Source organism: Adiantum capillus-veneris, chromosome 12 (genome assembly GCF_014529385.1).
Source record: "Adiantum capillus-veneris isolate H3 chromosome 12, ASM1452938v2, whole genome shotgun sequence".
NCBI classification, from domain to species: domain Eukaryota; kingdom Viridiplantae; phylum Streptophyta; class Polypodiopsida; order Polypodiales; family Pteridaceae; genus Adiantum; species Adiantum capillus-veneris.
Genome location: NC_140942.1, coordinates 11997339 through 12015909, shown reverse-complemented (window position 1 = coordinate 12015909; position 18571 = coordinate 11997339). Strand labels below are relative to the sequence as shown.

General features: G+C 48.4%; 1 protein-coding gene across 1 annotated transcript in view; it reads right to left on the bottom strand.

Annotated features, from left to right (window-relative positions):
* Positions 1-1540: 1540 nt before the first annotated feature.
* Positions 1541-18571, bottom strand: part of GCP1 (glycoprotease 1) — a 122509-nt gene continuing 105478 nt past the window's right edge. The window contains exons 8-13 of the mRNA XM_086524874.1: positions 3122-3207; positions 2882-2960; positions 2536-2616; positions 2342-2456; positions 2109-2197; positions 1541-2026 (exon numbers count right to left, since the gene is read on the bottom strand). Of these exons, the coding sequence (XP_086381000.1) occupies positions 1898-2026; positions 2109-2197; positions 2342-2456; positions 2536-2616; positions 2882-2960; positions 3122-3207 (579 nt within the window). The 3' untranslated portion in view covers positions 1541-1897. The remainder of the gene's footprint in view (positions 2027-2108; positions 2198-2341; positions 2457-2535; positions 2617-2881; positions 2961-3121; positions 3208-18571) is intronic.

Sequence of the window (18571 nt, the reverse complement as noted above, 5' to 3'; positions counted from 1 at the left end):
TTTAGTACAGTGTATTTATGATTATATAATATGGTTTGGATAAGTGTTCTAAGAAAAAACTCTTTAAAACCATAAAAAGACATGGGCATTCGTATTACGTACAAAACCTTCCATGTGCCCTCGATAGCTTAGGTTATTTCATGGGAGTCATAAGCAAGCTCATGAACAACCAAGGTAGGGCAGATTGAAATGGTATCAAGTGGATCCATAAAGATTCAAAAGCGACAAGGAAATATTTCGTACGACGTGATCTAACAATGTATTGATACTATATGCTATTGGTGGCACAATTGGAGACCACGATGATAGGGCAAGCCCTACAAGGGATGTTTTGTTTCAAAGTGTAGCATTGTCCACCATAGAGGCAGAGTATGTTGCAAAGACAAAAGTAAGCAAGGAGCTTGAACTACTATGGAATCAAGGCAAAGAGTCTTGGCCTTACAATTGACTAGGATACTCTTTTAAGTCCATTATACATCTTCAATGTGATATGTTTCCAGCACCTCCTTGATTTGCACCTCTTGTAATGAAGTCCACGTTTGCTCCTTTTCATCTTGATTAAACTTCATGAATGGGATTTGCTTTGCAACACCCATGGCCTTCATTAAGGCTGTTTCTTGCATCCTTTTCATCAGTTTATAGCATGTGCCAATAGATTTAGCAACAGATTGTTCATCCATATAGAGAGAAAATGGTACAATTTCCATTTGAAGCAAACACAAAGATAATACCATTTACTTGTCATACTCCGAAGCATTTGCTGTCAAGGGAGGCTTGAGGTCAAGCAAGCTCTTTTGTCTTTCATACCAATTATTCCTTTCCTATTATATGCATATCTTGTCCTCAATCTACAAGGAAAGAGTATGTCCAGTCATCCAGCTATTTATGATGTGAATGTTTAATTGCTACGAAACTCAAATTAGTCCAAGCTAATTTCATTTTAGCAAAAGATGGTAGCCCATTGAGGTAATGAAGACCACTTCATAAAGTAAATTGTCTTCTCAAATCATTTTGTAACGTATTTACTTTAATTACTTTCTTAGCGATTCGAGTTCCCCCATGTCTTACTGTCAAAGAAGGAGCCCATCTCCTCACCCATGGCCTGCTGCAATTTATTAGACATTTTTCTTTAGAACATTGACACTTATCACCATCACTGAACAGAAAATAATTTCAATGAGAGATACATGAAAGATATAGTTTTCCTTGACCTTGGCATTTGAGGCACCTGTTCTTGCTGTGATGCTAATTATTGATCAATTTAGGAAGAAGAAGAGAAGAGAAGATTTTAACGTCGTCGGAACAATCCCAAGAGACCTCAAAGATCTATCCACGGGGCTTGAACTCAAGACCTGCTACTCAGGAGGTAAAAGTCTTTGTACCTCTATCTCATCCAGAGACACATACAATTGTCCAACTTTCTTTTCTTGCAACTTGTATTGATGAAATACCTACTCATTAGACTCAAACTTCATCTGATAGTAGTTACACCATGACTCGAACATCCATGACCGCGCACACGAACACAGACAAGCACCCATACACAACTGCTTTTTTCTCATTCTTAAATCAGTGCAACTCCTGTTTGATGGATCCACTCAATAGACAACACCTGCTTGAATAGACCTCTTCATCAGATTGCGGTTAGTGGTCTTTCATAACTTTTGAAGGCTTGCTAAGAACACACAGGTTGGATTGTGTAATCACTGCCATCATAGGTTTTGGTGCACGCAACAATTCGACTGTGGTCAAGACGTTCCTCGAAGGCTAGCTTGAATATGAAAAATTTTCAAAAAAGAATTAAGTGTTTATGATACACTGTAGAGCACCTACAGAGTGGAGCAACAATGCACCCATGAACACACATACACCAAACTTTTGTGCACAAGAAAATTGGTCAACTAGAAGAGTGCATCCGCATCTCAGCTGTCAGAGAGGGATGAACACTGGCAGTCTTTGACGAACGAGTATGACGCTGCCCTTCCGTGTAGATCTCACCCAGCTGCCAACGAGGTCGTAAATCCAGCTGCAAATCATTAAAAGTGTTAGAAGATCTTGATGAATTAGGACCTTCCCATGTTGTAAAGAAGAAAACGATAAGCATATACATGAACATCCTCTGGTTCGTCATACGGAGGAGGTGGCTGACTCCTCCCGAGCTTAAAATGTTCCACGCCTGTCCAGGCAATCATTACACCTGCCATATATCCCATTTTTATTTTCTTTAGAAATTGCCCATGTCATCGACTCACACAACACACAAAGACAAACGCAAGCTTGAACCCCAATCATGAAAAGATTAAAACCTCTGCATCTTCACAAGCAGAAATAAAAAAGAGACCATTATCTGTGCACAATCTTGGGGGCGGACAACTAAGGCGGAGGCCATGCTTCTCTGCCAACTCTCCAAGCCTTTGTCGCACCACCTTATTGGAAGCAACACCACCAGAAACCACCTGCCATGAAAACAGAGCCACTCTTTGATAAGCCAGAGACAAGAAAGCTGGCTTCAAAGACCAAGAGAGGAGCAAATACCAAGGCTTTTATTGGACTCATGGATTGGGCCCATTCAATAGCCCTTGCACACCTATCTTCCAAATGCAGCACAGCAACTCTCTGCGGTCAAACATTCCAAACTTAATAAATGGGTTCCCCATTTACTTCAAGAGTGGCAACAAAATGCAATCACCACAAGGAATTCAAATCAAATCTCCAAGGTCGAAAGCTGTGAACAGAGCATTGCAACCAAGACGAATTTCCCCAAAATGTAAATCTCAAACCCTATTTTAAGAGGATCATGCATAAGAGCATCTAGATATTCACTTTTGTAAGAAGTTAGATATAAAACATCAAGCTTGCATGTTTGTCAATAATTCCCAACCTGAAACGAAGCAGCTATATCTGCTCGAAGCTGCCTGTCTTCTGCATCAGCGTCTTTTATTGGTACAAGTTCAGTCGTGCTGAAATGGATGGATATTTTAGCAGACAATTCAAGGCTTTACGACCCTGTTTGTTCGACAATCAACGAGTACAACCAAAAGAGACATTGCAAAGTAACTTACAGCCAGATCTAGCCATCTAAGAAAGACAGTAGTGGCAAAATGCTGCAGAAAAACCTTACATGGCTTTGGATGCAATTGCCAGCTTAACTTGCGTCTTCAATCCAGCAAAGGAAAAATTACAGTCTCGAATATTTCGCATGGGAATCTGTAAGAAACAAAAGGATCACTACATGAGGAACAAATTTCCCTCTCTCTCTCTCTTTCTCTCTCTCTCTCTCTCTCTCTCTCTCTCTCTCTCTCTCTCTCTCACACACACACACACACACATCCCGCATCATAGATTACTATGATCAGAGGTGCCTAGGTCTCTTCTTGCTGGAGATCCACAAACTCAGAGAGACTACCCTCGGGAGCAGAGGACCTACACATAGAGGATCCACATAGAGCCAGATCACTACTTTTTATAGAGGGACTACTCGGGATGGTCCACCACAGGTTACCATTCACACCCTCATTGGGGCTGTAACAGACTTGGACACTCCAAGTCAAGAATCAACCGCGACAGCACCAAATAACCACTTCAAAACAATTCACAGATCACAATAGATTTGCACTGGCCCGGCAGAGTTCCGTGCCTGAGATATTGGCCCCAAAGACTGGTGCCCCTTTCGGTATTTCTTTTTATATTAATCAGAGCATCTGGACGCAGAGTCTGAGAGTGAAACCCTAGCCACTCTCTTGTACTTTGATATGATTAGAGAAAAGACTCTCTAAGAGAGAGAGAGAACTGATGCTTTTTATTTTAAAAGCTTTTGGGGCTCTACCAACTTATGGGAACCCCGTCCAATGGGGCCCCGCTCTTGGGCATCCCTTGTATCTTTAAATAAGTGGTGAGGGCTTCACTTCTCAGAGCATCTGGACGTAGAGTCTGAGAGTGAAACCCTAGCCACTCTCTTGTCTTTGATCTGATTAATATAAAAAGAAATACCGAAAGGGGTGTCAGTTCCGTGCCGGGCCAGTGCAAATCTATTGTGATCTGTGAATTGTTTTGAAGTGGTTATTTGGTGTTGTCGCTGTTGATTCTTGACTTGGAGTGTCCAAGTCTATTACAGGGGCATCCTTCTTAATGGGCTTGGCTGCTCACGATGCCCGAGGATGCGAGGATCGTCACATCATAGACAAGGTCTACATCGGAGGCTACGGAGCTGGGTTATGGAGGATGCCCCCCCCCCAACCCCCCAAAGAGATGACTATGGAGGACATTAACATTGAGGCCATACTGCACACACCCATGAGAGAGTTCATGAGATGATCACCATTGTATACTTTCTCAATTGTACACCTCATTAGCCCTCGTGATTGTATCCCTCCCCATATGTTTCAAGGTGTTGTATTATGTGATGCTGATGATGATGATGAAGGGTAGGCTTACATACCACCCACTCTAGGTACCCCCATTATTTTTATTCTTATGTTCCCGAAACATTGTACTAGAGTCACTCATGGATGTAACCTTTTGGTCTTATAGGTCAGGTTGACTTTTTAAAGACATTGATATCACATTTCATTTCATCATCTCTCTCTCTCTCTCTCTCTCTCTCTCTCTCTCTCTCTCTCTCTCTCTCTCTCTCTCTCTCTCTCTCTCTCTCTCTCTCTCTCTCTCTCTCTCTCTCTCTTACCAATCTACAATGCAATGGGGAGGATCGTTTACCCTGATCAAATGAACGTGGTTGTTCATGCCACGCCATGGGTGGACCCGACGACCGCCTTCAAGCACAAATCGGAGAGTTGAAGGACGAGAATGCGTAGCTCAAGGCACGTCTTGCTGCCTTGGAGACGCATCTCTCTTCTTTGGAATCGCAAAAGTTGGCCGACAACAACCACCTTCTTGCCAAAGCAAAGGAAGTTGAGCGCACCCTCAACACAAGCGTGACTAAACTCGCCATTCAAAGTAACAATTGCCATCTCCTTCAAGGTAAAGGAATGCATGCAAGAACGCTAATGGCGGGAAGGGTTGGCACTATCCATTCACATCAACGGCTCGCCCTCTACTTGGTGAGGGGGAGGTAAACCTCAACATTAGCCAAGCTCAACCAAGGAATGCATGCAAGAACGCCGATGGCGGGAAGGGTTGGCCCTATCCATTCACATCAACGGCTCGCCCTCTACTTGGTGAGGGGGAGGTAAACCTCAACATTAGCCAAGCTCAACCAAGCCATTCACCCAACTGAGTTCGACCCCAACACAATCAAGAAGGTTCACCGTGACACTTGTACCAAGCAAGGCATCCTTGTCTTCAAAAACAAAGAGGCACGCATAGCACTTCTACAACAAGCATGAATCCTCAAGGGCACCAAAGTTTGGATAAGCGAGGCCTTAACTCTTGCTCAACTTAAAATCAAGAAGCAAAAACTTCCAAAAGTACGAAAAGCAAGAGCAGCAGGCAAGTAGTTTTGCGTCCCAAGAACTCCCAGGCCACCCTCCCCTATTCCCACTTCCTAAGTGACATGTGTCATAATTTTGAATCTACATTTAGATATGTCCCCCTATATACCCTCTTATTAAGAGGCATCATGATGCATGTTTTATTGGTCCATATGTCATACTCAAGGTGGATAGGAACAATAAATACAGTAGAAGAAAACGATAAAAAACGTTGTACAGTACGGGTTGTCACAAAATGGTGGCGTGGCATGACCACCTGAGAGCAGAGGACAGTACGGACGCTAGCTGACAGCTGGCAGTACGGACGCCCGCAAATTCCGCTGACAGGATGGCAGTACAGACGTCCGCAAATTGCTCTGACAAGCTGATGACGTGGTAGCTTCATAAAACGCGCTGACAGCATGCTGACGTGGCAAAACTGTACGGGATTCCACTTTTTGTGCTGATGCTTTTTCTGGCAACTTTTTGGAGCCAGTCACTTTTGGAATTAAGTTGCCTTTGGGATCATTGTTTTAGGAACCAATTTCTTTTAAGTTTAACTGCTTTTGGGGCTCTGCTTTTGGCATCCCTTGTAAGAATAAGAGGACCCTTAGGGGCCTCACTCTTCAGAGCAATCTAGACGCAGAGTCTGAGAGCAGAGGACCACCCTTCGGGAGTTGTACTTTGCTCAAGCATTAATATAAAAAGAAATACCGAGAGGGACGCCAGTCTTTGGGGCCAATCTCTCTAAGCACGGAACTACGTCGGGCCATGTCGACCAAATTGAACTGTGATTTTAAATTTTTGAAGTATTTTAAGTGATTCTCTCGTGTATCGTGCCAGATTTCCAACTTGGGGTGCTCATGCTTGTGACAGTGGTAATCACCACCAATATGAAAAATACGTTATGTATGGATTACAAATAGACGTGCATGCCTACTTATGCATGGTTACATACATGCACACGTATGCATATATACATACATATGCCTACAACCTAATCTACATGCATGCAATGCATTTAGGAGCACTTGAGGTAGCCCCTTGTTTGGAACCCCATGGTCAACACACAGCGAGGCCACTTGGTTGGTAGCAGGCCTCATATTTGTTGGAGTCACATGGCAGAGGGTCCAACCCGTACTTTTGGAGACTGGCTACAGTTTCAGGCTTTCCCGAGGAGATTCAGAGCATCCAGCTTCGAGGCATGAGGGGAGTGCAGAGCATCTATCGGGATATTACAGAGGCTATACCTACTGAGTGGCATACCCCTCTTCAGATAGCAACTCCCAACTGGATGGGGGCTTTCACACGTTTGGAGGTCCTCATTACAGTTAGGGCTTGCTCAAAGTCAGGACCTTCAATGTTTTTTGACATTCAGGGAGAGGATCGTCTTCATAAAGTCTCAGTAAAGGCACCACAAGTTGCACAGTGTTGTTTTCAGAGAATTCGAGTTGTGGGCACCTATGGAGGACTTGTGTTATAGATCCCAACCCGGTAGATCTGGAGCCAAGACATTAGCGGCTTTGGGCTTGGGAGAGCCGCCCCTTGGTACGAGTGCAGTAGGACCCAGGAGAGTGGTTTTGGAGGGATCCTTTCTCTTCAGTCAATCACCCAGAGACCCCTTTCTTCCAATACACAGCTCGCTTGGGGCATCACATACTGACAGCACGGAGAGACACTCGCCCTGCAACGTGCTTGTCGAGTCACGCGGAAGTCCCAATAGGGCGTTCCCTAAAATGTGCAAAGAAGTCCTTATTCATCCTATCAGCCTTGGATATCCATGTCCATACTAAAGCATGATAGGAGCACTCAGATTTCGCCATCTCGATCTCTCTTGCTCTCCCACAAACCCATCGCTTGGAAGCATATCAAGTTGCCTAGTATGCATCAGATATTGGAAGGGTGTGCCGAGGTATCTATGGTGTGACTAGTAAATGCTTACGAGAGTAAAAGGAAATAGCGAACATGTAAAGTTTGCATAAATCAACCAAGGTGAAATTGGGTTACGAGCTGGAATCGATTTACTTAAGTTTACTTGGCTGGTAAACATAATTGGGGCTATGAAGCAGCCAGCACGTACATCTCTCTCTCTCTCTCTCTCTCTCTCTCTCTCTCTCTCTCTCTCTCTCTCTCTCTCTCTCTCTCTCTCTCTCTCTCTCTCTCTCTCTCTCTCTCTCATAACAGGTCTTTAGTTCAACTCTCCTCGTCGGCTAGATCTTTAAGGTCTCTTGGGATAGTTTCACTCTTCTTCTTCTTCTTCTTCTTCTTCTTCTTCTTCGCTCTCTCTCTCTCTCTCTCGCTCACAGACTTCTTTCAGAGGATTGCCACCCCTACCTCACCAGATACTCAGAGAGGAGTGACACTCCCACAGGCGGAGGTGAACCGAGCTAGACGACGACCACGAGTCACAGGCTACAGGGGCGTGAGCTCCCACCACCGACAGATCGAGGAGATCCGAGCCCGGGAGCGCCGTGCCACTGAGGAGCGAGTAGCTCAGATGAGGGCCGACCCGACAGCTTTCATCCGGGTAGCCTTGGCACCAGCCCCGCCCATGTACCACATCTTACATCCCCCCATTTGTACAGGATGGAGCTAGAGAGCTTGATGCATTCTCATGATTGTACTACCTTGAGCATATAGACATGCATATACCCCTAGAGATAGAACCCCATCCCTCCTCAGATACTCCATTACCTACATTCAGTTCAGTTTTGTATCAGTTTTGTTTCATTTGTCTTTCCGATAGACGGATGACATACACGCCATGTACATTTGATTTGTCTCATAGGCCGATTTCGGCCTGACATAGACCTTAAAAATCTTTCTTTCTTTCTCTCTCTCTCTCTCTCTCTCTCTCTCTCTCTCTCTCTCTCTCTCTCTCTCTCTCTCTCAAAGTGGGGCTTGACCCTTTATATTACATAAAAATCGACCATCAGTCCATGTACAAGAAATATGGGGAAAACCATAACAGATGTACAATAAAATCGTGGGTATAAATCCATAATAAACCACAAGAAACATCTCGGGATAAAGATACTTTAACTAGGTGGTGAAGTATATCTATCTGGATAGTGATCAAGTGTTCACAATCTGCCCAAAGCTCTGTCCACCTTGGGCAATGTAGCGAAAACCACCAAGTCTAGTGTTGTTTATCTGACTGGTATAAAGCATCCGTCGTAAAAACCTCCTATAGCGATAACTATTTGCAAAACTGTTGGGTCGAACCTACTCCCGGCTCGCTGCTGCTGCTTCACCCTCGCACGCCATCGCCGACCCCACCCCCCCCCCCCCCCCCCCCCCCCCCCCCCCCCCCCTCCCCCCCCCTGCCCTTATGCCTCACTGCCTACCCCCGCGCTGCCTGCCAGCCTTTGCCGCCCCTGCCTGCCCGCCCGCTGCCTTTTAGCCATTGCCGCCCCCGTCACCCCCTCCTCCTGCTGCCGCCAGCGCTTCCACCTTCCCCCCCCCCCCCCCCTGCCCGTCTTCCCGCCCGCCTCGGTTTCTCCCCATCATCCCTGCAATTCGGCCTCCTCAGCATTGCTTCAATTTTTGGGGCAGTGTTTCCTGTGCCTAATTGCAGCGTCCACCCGTCGACCTCTTCTTACGACACAGCAGTAGACAGAGATGGAGGCTCCAGCTTCGCCACAGAGGGACTCACCAGAAGCCCCCTCACCCGACCCCACTGGGCCCACCATTCAACTTGCTCTCTCGCCGACAGAGCAAGCGAGCCTTGCCGTAGAGGTAGAGCGATTACAGGCGACTTCGATCATCTACAAGATTCTCGGCACCCGACCTAGCAGAGGAGAGCTGCGAGACCTTCTCCAGGCCCGCCTTCTAGCAGAGGTGGGCAAGATCTTGGATGTCCAGATTCTCGAACGGGGGTACTATCAGATCGAGTTCGAGACCTCCGAGATGGCGTCCAAGGTCATAGCTATGAGTCCACTGGCCATCCGAGCATCACGCGCCCACTTTCGACAGTGGCGACATGGAGACACCTCGTACGGCAGCATCAGTAGCTGCCAAGCCAGAGATACCCACACGCTCTCGAAGGTCATCCTTCTGCCTCGGGTGAGTGGGGGTTGGTTTAGACAGAGTGTGGAGTACTCGGGCCTCCCGAACCAGTGCTTCATTTGCCGACAGATGGGCCACCTAGCGAAGGCCTGTCCACGGAGGAGGCCGCGGCCTGCACCACAGCCTCAGCCCCAACCTGCCAGGGCTGGGCTGTAGCCACAGTCAACGGCACAGTGCACAAATTCAGAGCCACCCTCCGAGCCTGGGGCTCTAGCGGAGGAGGGGTGGCAGCAGGCGCGTGGCCGTCGACGCCAGGGACCACAGCGACAGCCTGGCACTCAGAGTGGCCCTCAGGTGCCTACTCAGCAGCAGTGGGTTCCCACAGGGAACTGCTTTGGTCCTCTCGAGCAAGAGGAGTCCCCTACGCCAGCCTCCACCTTCGCTTCACTCTCAACAGCCGCTCCCCCTTCAGAGTTCCCCTCCTCCTCATCCTCCCCCCCGCCTTCTGCTCCCATCGCCTCTCCACCTCGCCCTCTACCTCTGTCGCCCCATCCCGCCCCTCTTCTCCTCCGCTCCCCCCAGCTCCTTTTCCCCCCCCTCCTGCTCCAGTTCCACAGTCGACTCAGGAGACTGGTCCCTCTCCGGCGGCTAGGAGATCTCTTGGCAGCGCCTTTGCCACGAGTCGCATAGCGAGAGAGGGTCAACCCTTCTTGCGGCCCCCTCTGCAGATTCAGACATCTTCCCTTGCAGCTATCCCTCGAGGTCTGACGAGCATTGACCTTCGACGCCGCTGGGATTTCTTCGACTACGGGTTCACTCGCTTTCTCGGCGATTCCGCGGTAGACCACGAGGCAGCCTGCTTCAGGGTCCATGCTTTGTTCCTCGCCGCTAGGGGGACAGAGGCCTTGGACTCAGAAGTTGGTTTCTCCTTCCCCCTCTGTGGTAGGGCCAAGACAGACTGGTCCCTCGACTTAGTGTTGGGATGGTTGCATACACAGGTCCTCGAGTTCTCTCATCACATGGGAGAACTTGGAGTTACAGATTTGTTGCAGACTTTGTGGCCATTGGCCAAGTTTGCGGTGACACCCCCAGACTCAGCAGGATGTAGACACATTGTGGTGTACTTCTTTGCTGATACGCAGTGTTTACCTTGCTATGTATACATTCATGAGGACTCCTGGACAGAAGAGGTTGCTTTACGCATGGCTCGCTCTGCTTGGGCTTGGGCTAGGCACTCACTGCAGTCACGCCTATCTAGAGGACGCTCGGATGCGGATTACTCCCCATCCAAGCCAGCCTCGAAGATAGCCCGTCTTGCTGCTGAGGCAGCATCTGTTCTCTCTCGCTCCCCATGAGGATCGTCTCATGGAACGTGCAGGGACTAGGTGGGCCCCAGTTTCAACGACAGCGGGGCCGATTGCGTCAGGAGCTTCAGCGTTGCCTTGTGGGAGGAGAGATTGATCTCCTTATGCTTCAGGAGCACCATCTGTGTGAGAGCCGCATTCGGCGATGTGGTCAGATTTTGCGTGGACGATATGATACCTTTTGGTCAGCTACTTTTGGACCTAGAGGCATCCAGGGTGGGGTATGTATGACTATTGCGGATTCATTGCAGCAGGCCATTGTGGACAGAGGGATTATTGTGCCAGGTAGGGCTCAGTGGATTACTATGCAAGTTCAGGGTGGCCTTGTGGGCTTCTGGAACATCTATGCGCCCAATGTGGCGAGTGCTCGTGCAGAGTTTTCGTCACAGATTGTTGAGTCTTTGCCGCAGGCCGACCATTGGTGTATAGGAGGGGACTTCAACATGTTGGAGGACCCTTCTGACAGGATTGGAGGCAGCCATGCAACTGTGCATGGAGTCGAGTTGGCAGCTTGGGAGAGGTTGTGTATGACTTTGAGGGTCTCGGATACATGGCAGCACTCTCGCTTTGTGAGGCCTACAGCCAGTCTTGCCTTCTCTAGATCGGACCGCAGAGTGGGAGGAGTGAATCTATCGCGGATAGATCGCTTCTACACTGGTGACCACTTCAGTGACTTGGGGGATCAGTGGGCATCCTGGCAGGGACATCCTTCTCGGACCATGCACCAGTGATTCTCACAGTGGCAGACAGGCAAAGGAGTGGGAGCACGATGCTTCGCATCCCAGAGCGGGTCTTGCTGGACTCAGCACTCAGAGAGAGGGTAGAGGCTCTCTAGACAGAGGGCATGGATAGCCAGGTTCCACTTGCAGACAGAGTGGCCTTAGGCCTAGCTCAGCTTAGCCACTTTTTTCTTCAGGAGTCTCTGGCTCGCCGAGCTGCAGCGAGAGAGGAGGAGCAGCGTCTCAGACAAGGCATTGCTTCACTACAGAGGATGCAGGAGAAGCATCCAGACAGTCCATGGTTGAAGGAGCAGTTACAGCAGGCTCGACAGGAGTTTGCTAGCACAGAGGAGAGGCGTCATGAGTTTGCCTTCCACCGACAGGCATCTCAGTGGACTCAGGTGGGTGACAGAGTGATTGGTGCTTTTTTTGAGACAGTGGGACCTCGGCACTCGCATGCCAAGGTCAATCAGTTGAGGAGACCCGATGGTTCAGTTGCTTGTGAGCCCGAGGATATGCGTGCAGTTGCTACTGATTTTACCGTGAGTTGCTGTCGGTTGAGTCCCAGTCAGAGCGGCAGGATGCATGCAAGGAGCAGGTTTGGGCACAAATGCCTTGTCTTGTGATAGAGGAGATGCGCCAGAGGCTAGAGATGCCACTTCAGCTTGAGGAGCTGCACACGGCTCTTAGGGCCCTCCCTCGTGGTAGCTGTCCAGGTGAGGATGGGTTGACTCCCAGCTTTTTCTTGGAGTATTGGGACCTGCTTGGCCCAGATCTTTGTAGTGCCTTTCAATACATTTTGCACACAGGGGTGATGCCTAATAGCATGAGTGAGGGCCTGATCTACCTCATTCCAAAGGAGGGTGGCTCCTTGGATGAGATTCGATAGTGGCGCCCCATCACCATCCTCAACTCAGCCTACAAAATTCTTGCCAAGGCTCTAAGTTTGAGGATTCAGCCACTTTTGGAGAGCCTTATACGTGGGACTCAGACAGGCTGCGTTCCTTGACAACATCTTCACTTTCTGGGAGGCTTCAGCCATGGCACGGCTCCGTGGGGAGGACCTTGTGATTCTTCTTCTCGATTTTGAGAAGGCATACGACAGAGTTGACTGGGACTTTCTAGAGGGCACTCTACGCAGGATGGGCTTCTAAGATGCTTGGATCAGAGGGGTGTCAGCTTTGTACAGACAGGCTCACAGTCAGGTGCTTTTGGCAGGAGGTAGAGGTGAGCGCTTCATGCTCACACGCTCGGTCGGACAGGGTTGTCCTCTTGCCCCCTTTCTCTTTCTGTTCTATGCGGAGGCGATGAGCAGATTTTTGGTGTCACAGCAGGTCGGTAGGCGGGGCTTAGCACTCCCTATTCGGGGAGATGAGCTATTGGATGCTGAGTTTGCCGATGACTCAGCCTTGTACTTAGAGGGCCAGGAGGCCAATCTGCACAGATGTGAGCAGGCTTTGGAGACCTTCTGTTGTGCATCGGGCACACTGATCAACTGGAGAAAGACAGTGGCTTTCTCGGTTTGCAGTGCTCCTGTGCCAGATTGGATGCCAGGAGAGGGTTTCAGGTGGATTCCCCCAGGGACTGCAGTTCGGTACTTGGGTTGTCAGGTTGGTTTGGACTTGTCCCCCGAGCAACAGATTGCTCCTCTTCTCCTGTCCATCAGGAGAAAGCTGTTACATTGGAGCTCAGCACGACTTTCGCTGGCTGGTAGAGTAGTAGTTGCCAACCAGGTGTTGTTGGCGACTATGTGGTACATCACTTCTTGCTGGATCTTCTCGAGTTCTTGTATCAGCCAGGTAGAGAGGGTGATCAGGAACTTCCTTTGGTTAGGACGTGACACTCAGATTGCCCGAGCCAAGGTGGCTTGGTCGGTCATCACACTTCCTTGTTCTCAGGGAAGGCTTGGGATCATTGATCCAGCACAGCAGAGCAGAGCCCTTCTTGGGAAGTTCGTAGTCAGAGGACTTCTTCCAGGAGAGGAGCCCTGGAAGGAATTCTTGCTCAGAGGCTTCGTGCCAGGGTGCCTCAGTAAGGAGGCCCTTGGCAACCTTCGACCAGATGGATCTTTACAGAGTTGCGCCGAGTTGGTTTGAGCAAGAGACTGGAGGACCGCTTCGCTGTGAGTTTGCTTCGATCTTCGGAGCTCTTACGGCGTGGCTTGGAGAAGAGACAGCCGACGTGCACGGAGGAGCGCCTACGGCAACCCCTCGTCTGGAACCCCATGGTTAGCACTCAGAGACGCCACTTGGTTGGTAGTCGGCCTCATGTTTCTTGGGGTCCCATGGCAGCAGGTCCAGCGCGCTGGCACGAGTATAGTGGGATCCTGGTGAGTGGCTATGGAGGGACCCCTTCTCTTCTGCAGACCACCCAGGAGTCCCGTTCTTTCAGTACACTGTTCGACTGGGACGTCATATACTAGCAGCACAGAGAGAGGCCCGCCCCGCTGCAGCACGTCATTGGTAGGACGAGGGTCTCACACTCGAGTTCTTGGCAGACTTTTGGGAGAGGTGGTGGGGCTCCAGGCAGCCAAGACGAGTCACCTTGTTTCAGTGGCTGGTCGCACATAGAGCTACAGCAGTAGGGAGCTGGCTAGTGCATAGTGGTCTCTCGGCCACATGTGCAGCTTGTGACCATTTGGTGGAGAGTCAACGTCACTGTCTTTGGGATTGTCCCTCGGCCCAGCAGGTGTGGCTACAAGTTCTTCGGCTGATGCCTGCTCTCTCCACGGCTCGACAGTACACTTGGGGGGCAGCGGCTTGGTCCACCCTCACGGGCCCGACACGTCAGTTTGAGCTATCTTCCACCAGCAAGATGATAGTGATGCAGGGGGAGCGACCTACACTCCAGCCTGCTAAAGAGCTTACTCCACAGGAGTGGTGCAGTGAGAGAGAGGAGTGTTGAGAGCTCATCAGTGGCCTGACACTTTGGTTCATCAGGCGGGCCCGCTGTTTCTGCATCTTTGAGGCTCGCCCTGTGCCACCAGCAGAGACTGCTCGTGACTTTTGGCTAGAGCTGATCCATACTCTCAGAGGACAGCTTGAGGGACTACAGGGCAGCTCCGACCGCATGAGGGAGCGCCGCGAGGCTTTCCTTCGACTCTCGCGCCGTGGGCCTTTCTACACCATAGTCCAGGGTATGCTCAAATGGCACTACCGTCCACCTGTGTGGCTCTTCCCTCCTCCCATCTCTTGATTTAGCCTCATTGTATATATGTTGTTTTTTCATTGGTAGAGTCTCCCCATCATGTTTGTTGTAGCCCTCTCTTGCAGAGGTGGTTGTAGCCGTATGGGCAGTTTTCATTAACTAATAGAAGGATCTTTTTCTCGGAAAAAAAAAACTCCTATAACAGCTGTCATGTGCACATTTAACCCTATGTGTACGTGGACAAGCTACTTCATGACAAGGGTTCAGTTCAGTTCAATCAGCCTAGATTAGGAAGTGATCTCGCACTTTTGTGAGTCTGTTCGCAGACCATGCATATCCAAACACTTAGAGTAGATGCATATCCTCTGGTTGCACACAGCATGATCATCAGATTTCCATCAGGACCCATCAGGAGCATTTTTACAGTGCAAACTTAGTTTCCCTATTTTAGCCAATTTTCACTTATTATTTTTAAGTGACTTTTGTTGGGAACTAGGTAGGGCAAATTAGCAAGTGAAGTATATAAGAAAACCTAGCGCTAGCACTTTCTGGCAGAAGAGGCAGAAGGAACCCAGTGTTCGACAGGCACCTTCTCAGCAAGAACCCCCCCCCCCCCCCCCAACAAACCTAGCGTTTTCAGCCATCTACAAGGCCTAGAGTTTTTGCATGACCACAGCTAGCCTGGCGTTTTTGCATTGAAGATCAGCCCGGCAGCAGCAAGTCAGCAGAATGCCTAGCGTTTTTGCAACAGATCAGAATTCAGCCATAGCGTTTTGATTTGCAGATCAGCCTCAGCGTTTTGCAGATCCTTCGCGACGGAACACTTAGAAGCACCAGCATTTTCAGTTTTCAGCATCAAGACTCCGCAGTAGAACCCCCAAACCTCGCAAATCTCACTTTCTCGCAGCAGATCCATGCCACACGGTCAGATCCAACGTAGTTATGCAGTTTCAGCCCGGAAACGCAGATTTCAGCATCTGCATTTTCGGCGCGTCGTCGTCGCATCGTTGCCATCGACATCGTCACCGATATAGAGTCAGAATTCAGCAGATAAAGATTTGCAGATTTCAGCCCTTAGCATTTTCAGATTTCAGCCCGTCTCGTCGTCGTCCTCATCGACGTCAACATCGTTGGCAAGTCCAAAGCATTGTAGAGATTTGTGCAATCAATAGTAAACCGCTCTCGCCACAGAGAGTGGGGCCTTCGGAGGAGGGTTTTCGACAACATTCTGGTGTCGTATTCTTCTCTCTCTATCTCTCAGTCTCAGCACCTTCATTCACAGTGTTTATCCACTTGTTTGTGATCGCTTGCAATCTCTCATTAAAGGAACGGAAGGCTCTCCCTTCCGTAAGTAAAAGGAACCTTGAGCACAGTTCGGAGCACTCATCTTGAGCAAAGTTCAACATTCACTTCCGCTACACCTTACAGCAGCTCACAAAAGCCAAGGGAGTGTGAAACCCCTAGGCCATGCCTCCAAAATCATCCACATCCATTCTAACATTTCCCAATGATGAACTCCAAAAAAGGATGCAAACCTACGACACAACCAAACTGTAAGAGAGGCAGGAGGGACCCACTCGATATTTACCTCAAAAGCAAAGGGAAGGTACTAAGATGCACATCACTTTGACCAAACCAACTTCCCTAAAGCACTCTCAAACAAATCTGCAAAGTGTCAGATATCCATAAAGTAATTGGCCTCAACCATTGTTTGCTCCTCTAAGATCATAGACAGCCTCCCTCGTCCAGAAGGAATCACCATGTAAAATTTTTACTCCAAATCTAATCATGGGGGCTCTCTCTAGGCCGAGGAAAATGTGACGTTCTCTTGATAACTGCGAGAAAAGTATGTCGACACATAGTGGCCCACTCCTCGAAGAAATATCTGAAGGTCTCCATGGACCAACCGCGAAGAACTAAGGTGGCAAGGTCTCAGAATGTGGGACATAGGCTGGATATGCAAAGCCTACAGAATAGTCAAAATCCTTTGCAAACTGAGAAGATCGCTCTCTTGAACCTCCTCAACAGTGCCTATTGTGAGAGGCACCAGCGACTACAACGCCAAGAGATCCAAAGCCTACTAGACTGGTCTATCCTCCAGCAGCTCAAGTTACTCCTAAACTGCCATTGACTGCTCATCCTCCTCTCTCTCTTTGTCCAGCTACCTTGGTACCCCCTCTCAATCCTAGTCTGGTAACCTCTCCTCCGGAAGTCTGTCTGCCTCTACCAAGCTCTGTCTCACTACCCTCCTGTAAACAAGGATAGGTTATGTCTCTTCCTATCTACCTGCCTGTCTCTATCTCTGTCTCTGTGTCTGCTCTACATTGTGCTGTTGTTGAGCACTTTGCTTTTGTTGACTCTGTCTCTGTGTCTACTCTACACTTCGCTATTGTTGACTCTGTGTGGAGTCCTGTTACTGTGTAGAACTCCGTTGTGGCTGTGAGGGTTGTCTCCTCCTCCGATCAATCTGTCTCTAATGTCTCCCTTTCACCAAGTGCCCGATCTCATGGCATCTAAGGCATTGGTTCGGTTTACCCATGACCACAATCCTCTGCAAGTGCACTCAAAACTGATGGAATCTGAAAAAAATGTGGAAGGGATAGTAGCCACCTTATAGATGGCACAGATGTCTAGATCTGCATTGAGCGCATGAATGGTATGCCAAAGATGGAATCCATCTGCCTCAACATGTCTGCTAACCAGAATTGTGTCGGGACCTCCGGAAAAGCTAGTTTTACTGGATACTTCGGAACCTAACATCTTTCCTCAAAAGCAGCCAATGAAAAATTCTTGTACCACGGATGCAAAAAGACGAATCTGTCCTCGAAGCCGAGAAGAGCGCGGCTGATGACTCTAGAGGCATTTTCCTTTGATGAAAAAATAGCAACGAAAGTACCTCTACCGAGCAACATGATTTCTTCCACTTGCCTTCATCCGAACCAACGGGAGTACACGAGAGCCACTCCCGGATGCTGACACGAAGGTGCCGTATCCCTGACCTTTCCCTTTCTCACCCCTTAAACCCGGGAATGAATGCGACATTTGAGTGTGCATGTGTGTGTGAGTGGAAGTGTTAAAGGGTATGTATGTGAGTGCCACACGAGTAGGCAGGTGAGAGAAAAATCCTACTCTCTCTCTCTCTCTCTCTCTCTCTATTAAAAAAAAAAAAAAACTGTAATTTGTTGGAATTCTCAAAATACCCCTCAAATTTCAAAAATTCCCCAAAATGCCTTTGAATTTCCAAAATTCCCAAAATACCCCTCATTAATCTGGCAAACATTTCTAAAGACAAAAAATTTTGCAACTCTTCATAGGAAGATTGGTTCTCCCTCAATTAAAGATGATAGAACTAAAATTTCAAATGGTATCGTGGGCTCTTAAGATGAAATCGTTCATCATTTCTTAGACTAAGATGCCTCTATTTGTGAGCTCATTGTGAATAGTTTTGTCTAAGATACTTATAGGAACTACATTTTCATAAATGTCCGACTGCAAAAATTGGGGGAAATCCATCCCAAAATGATACAAGGGTATATTTGAATTTCAGGGATATTTTGGGTATTTCCACAAATTTCTGGATTTTGATAATTTTCCCTCTGTGTGTGTGTGTGTGTGTGTGTGTGTGTGTGTGTGTGTGTGTGTGTGTGTGTGTGTGTGTGTGTGTGTGTGTGTGTGTGTGTGTGTGTGTGTGTGTGTGTGTGTGTGCACATGACTGAGCACACAATTTTCAAGTTGATCTCTTTATGATATGCACACATATGTCACAGAAACCACGATACATAGAACCAAGTAGAGGCTAAGACTGAATAGAGGTGGACCATAAGAGTTCAAATTTAGAAACTTCATGCACAATGTACTTACACAAGTGAGGGAAACAATAAAATGCATGTGTAATCACCCTCTCTCA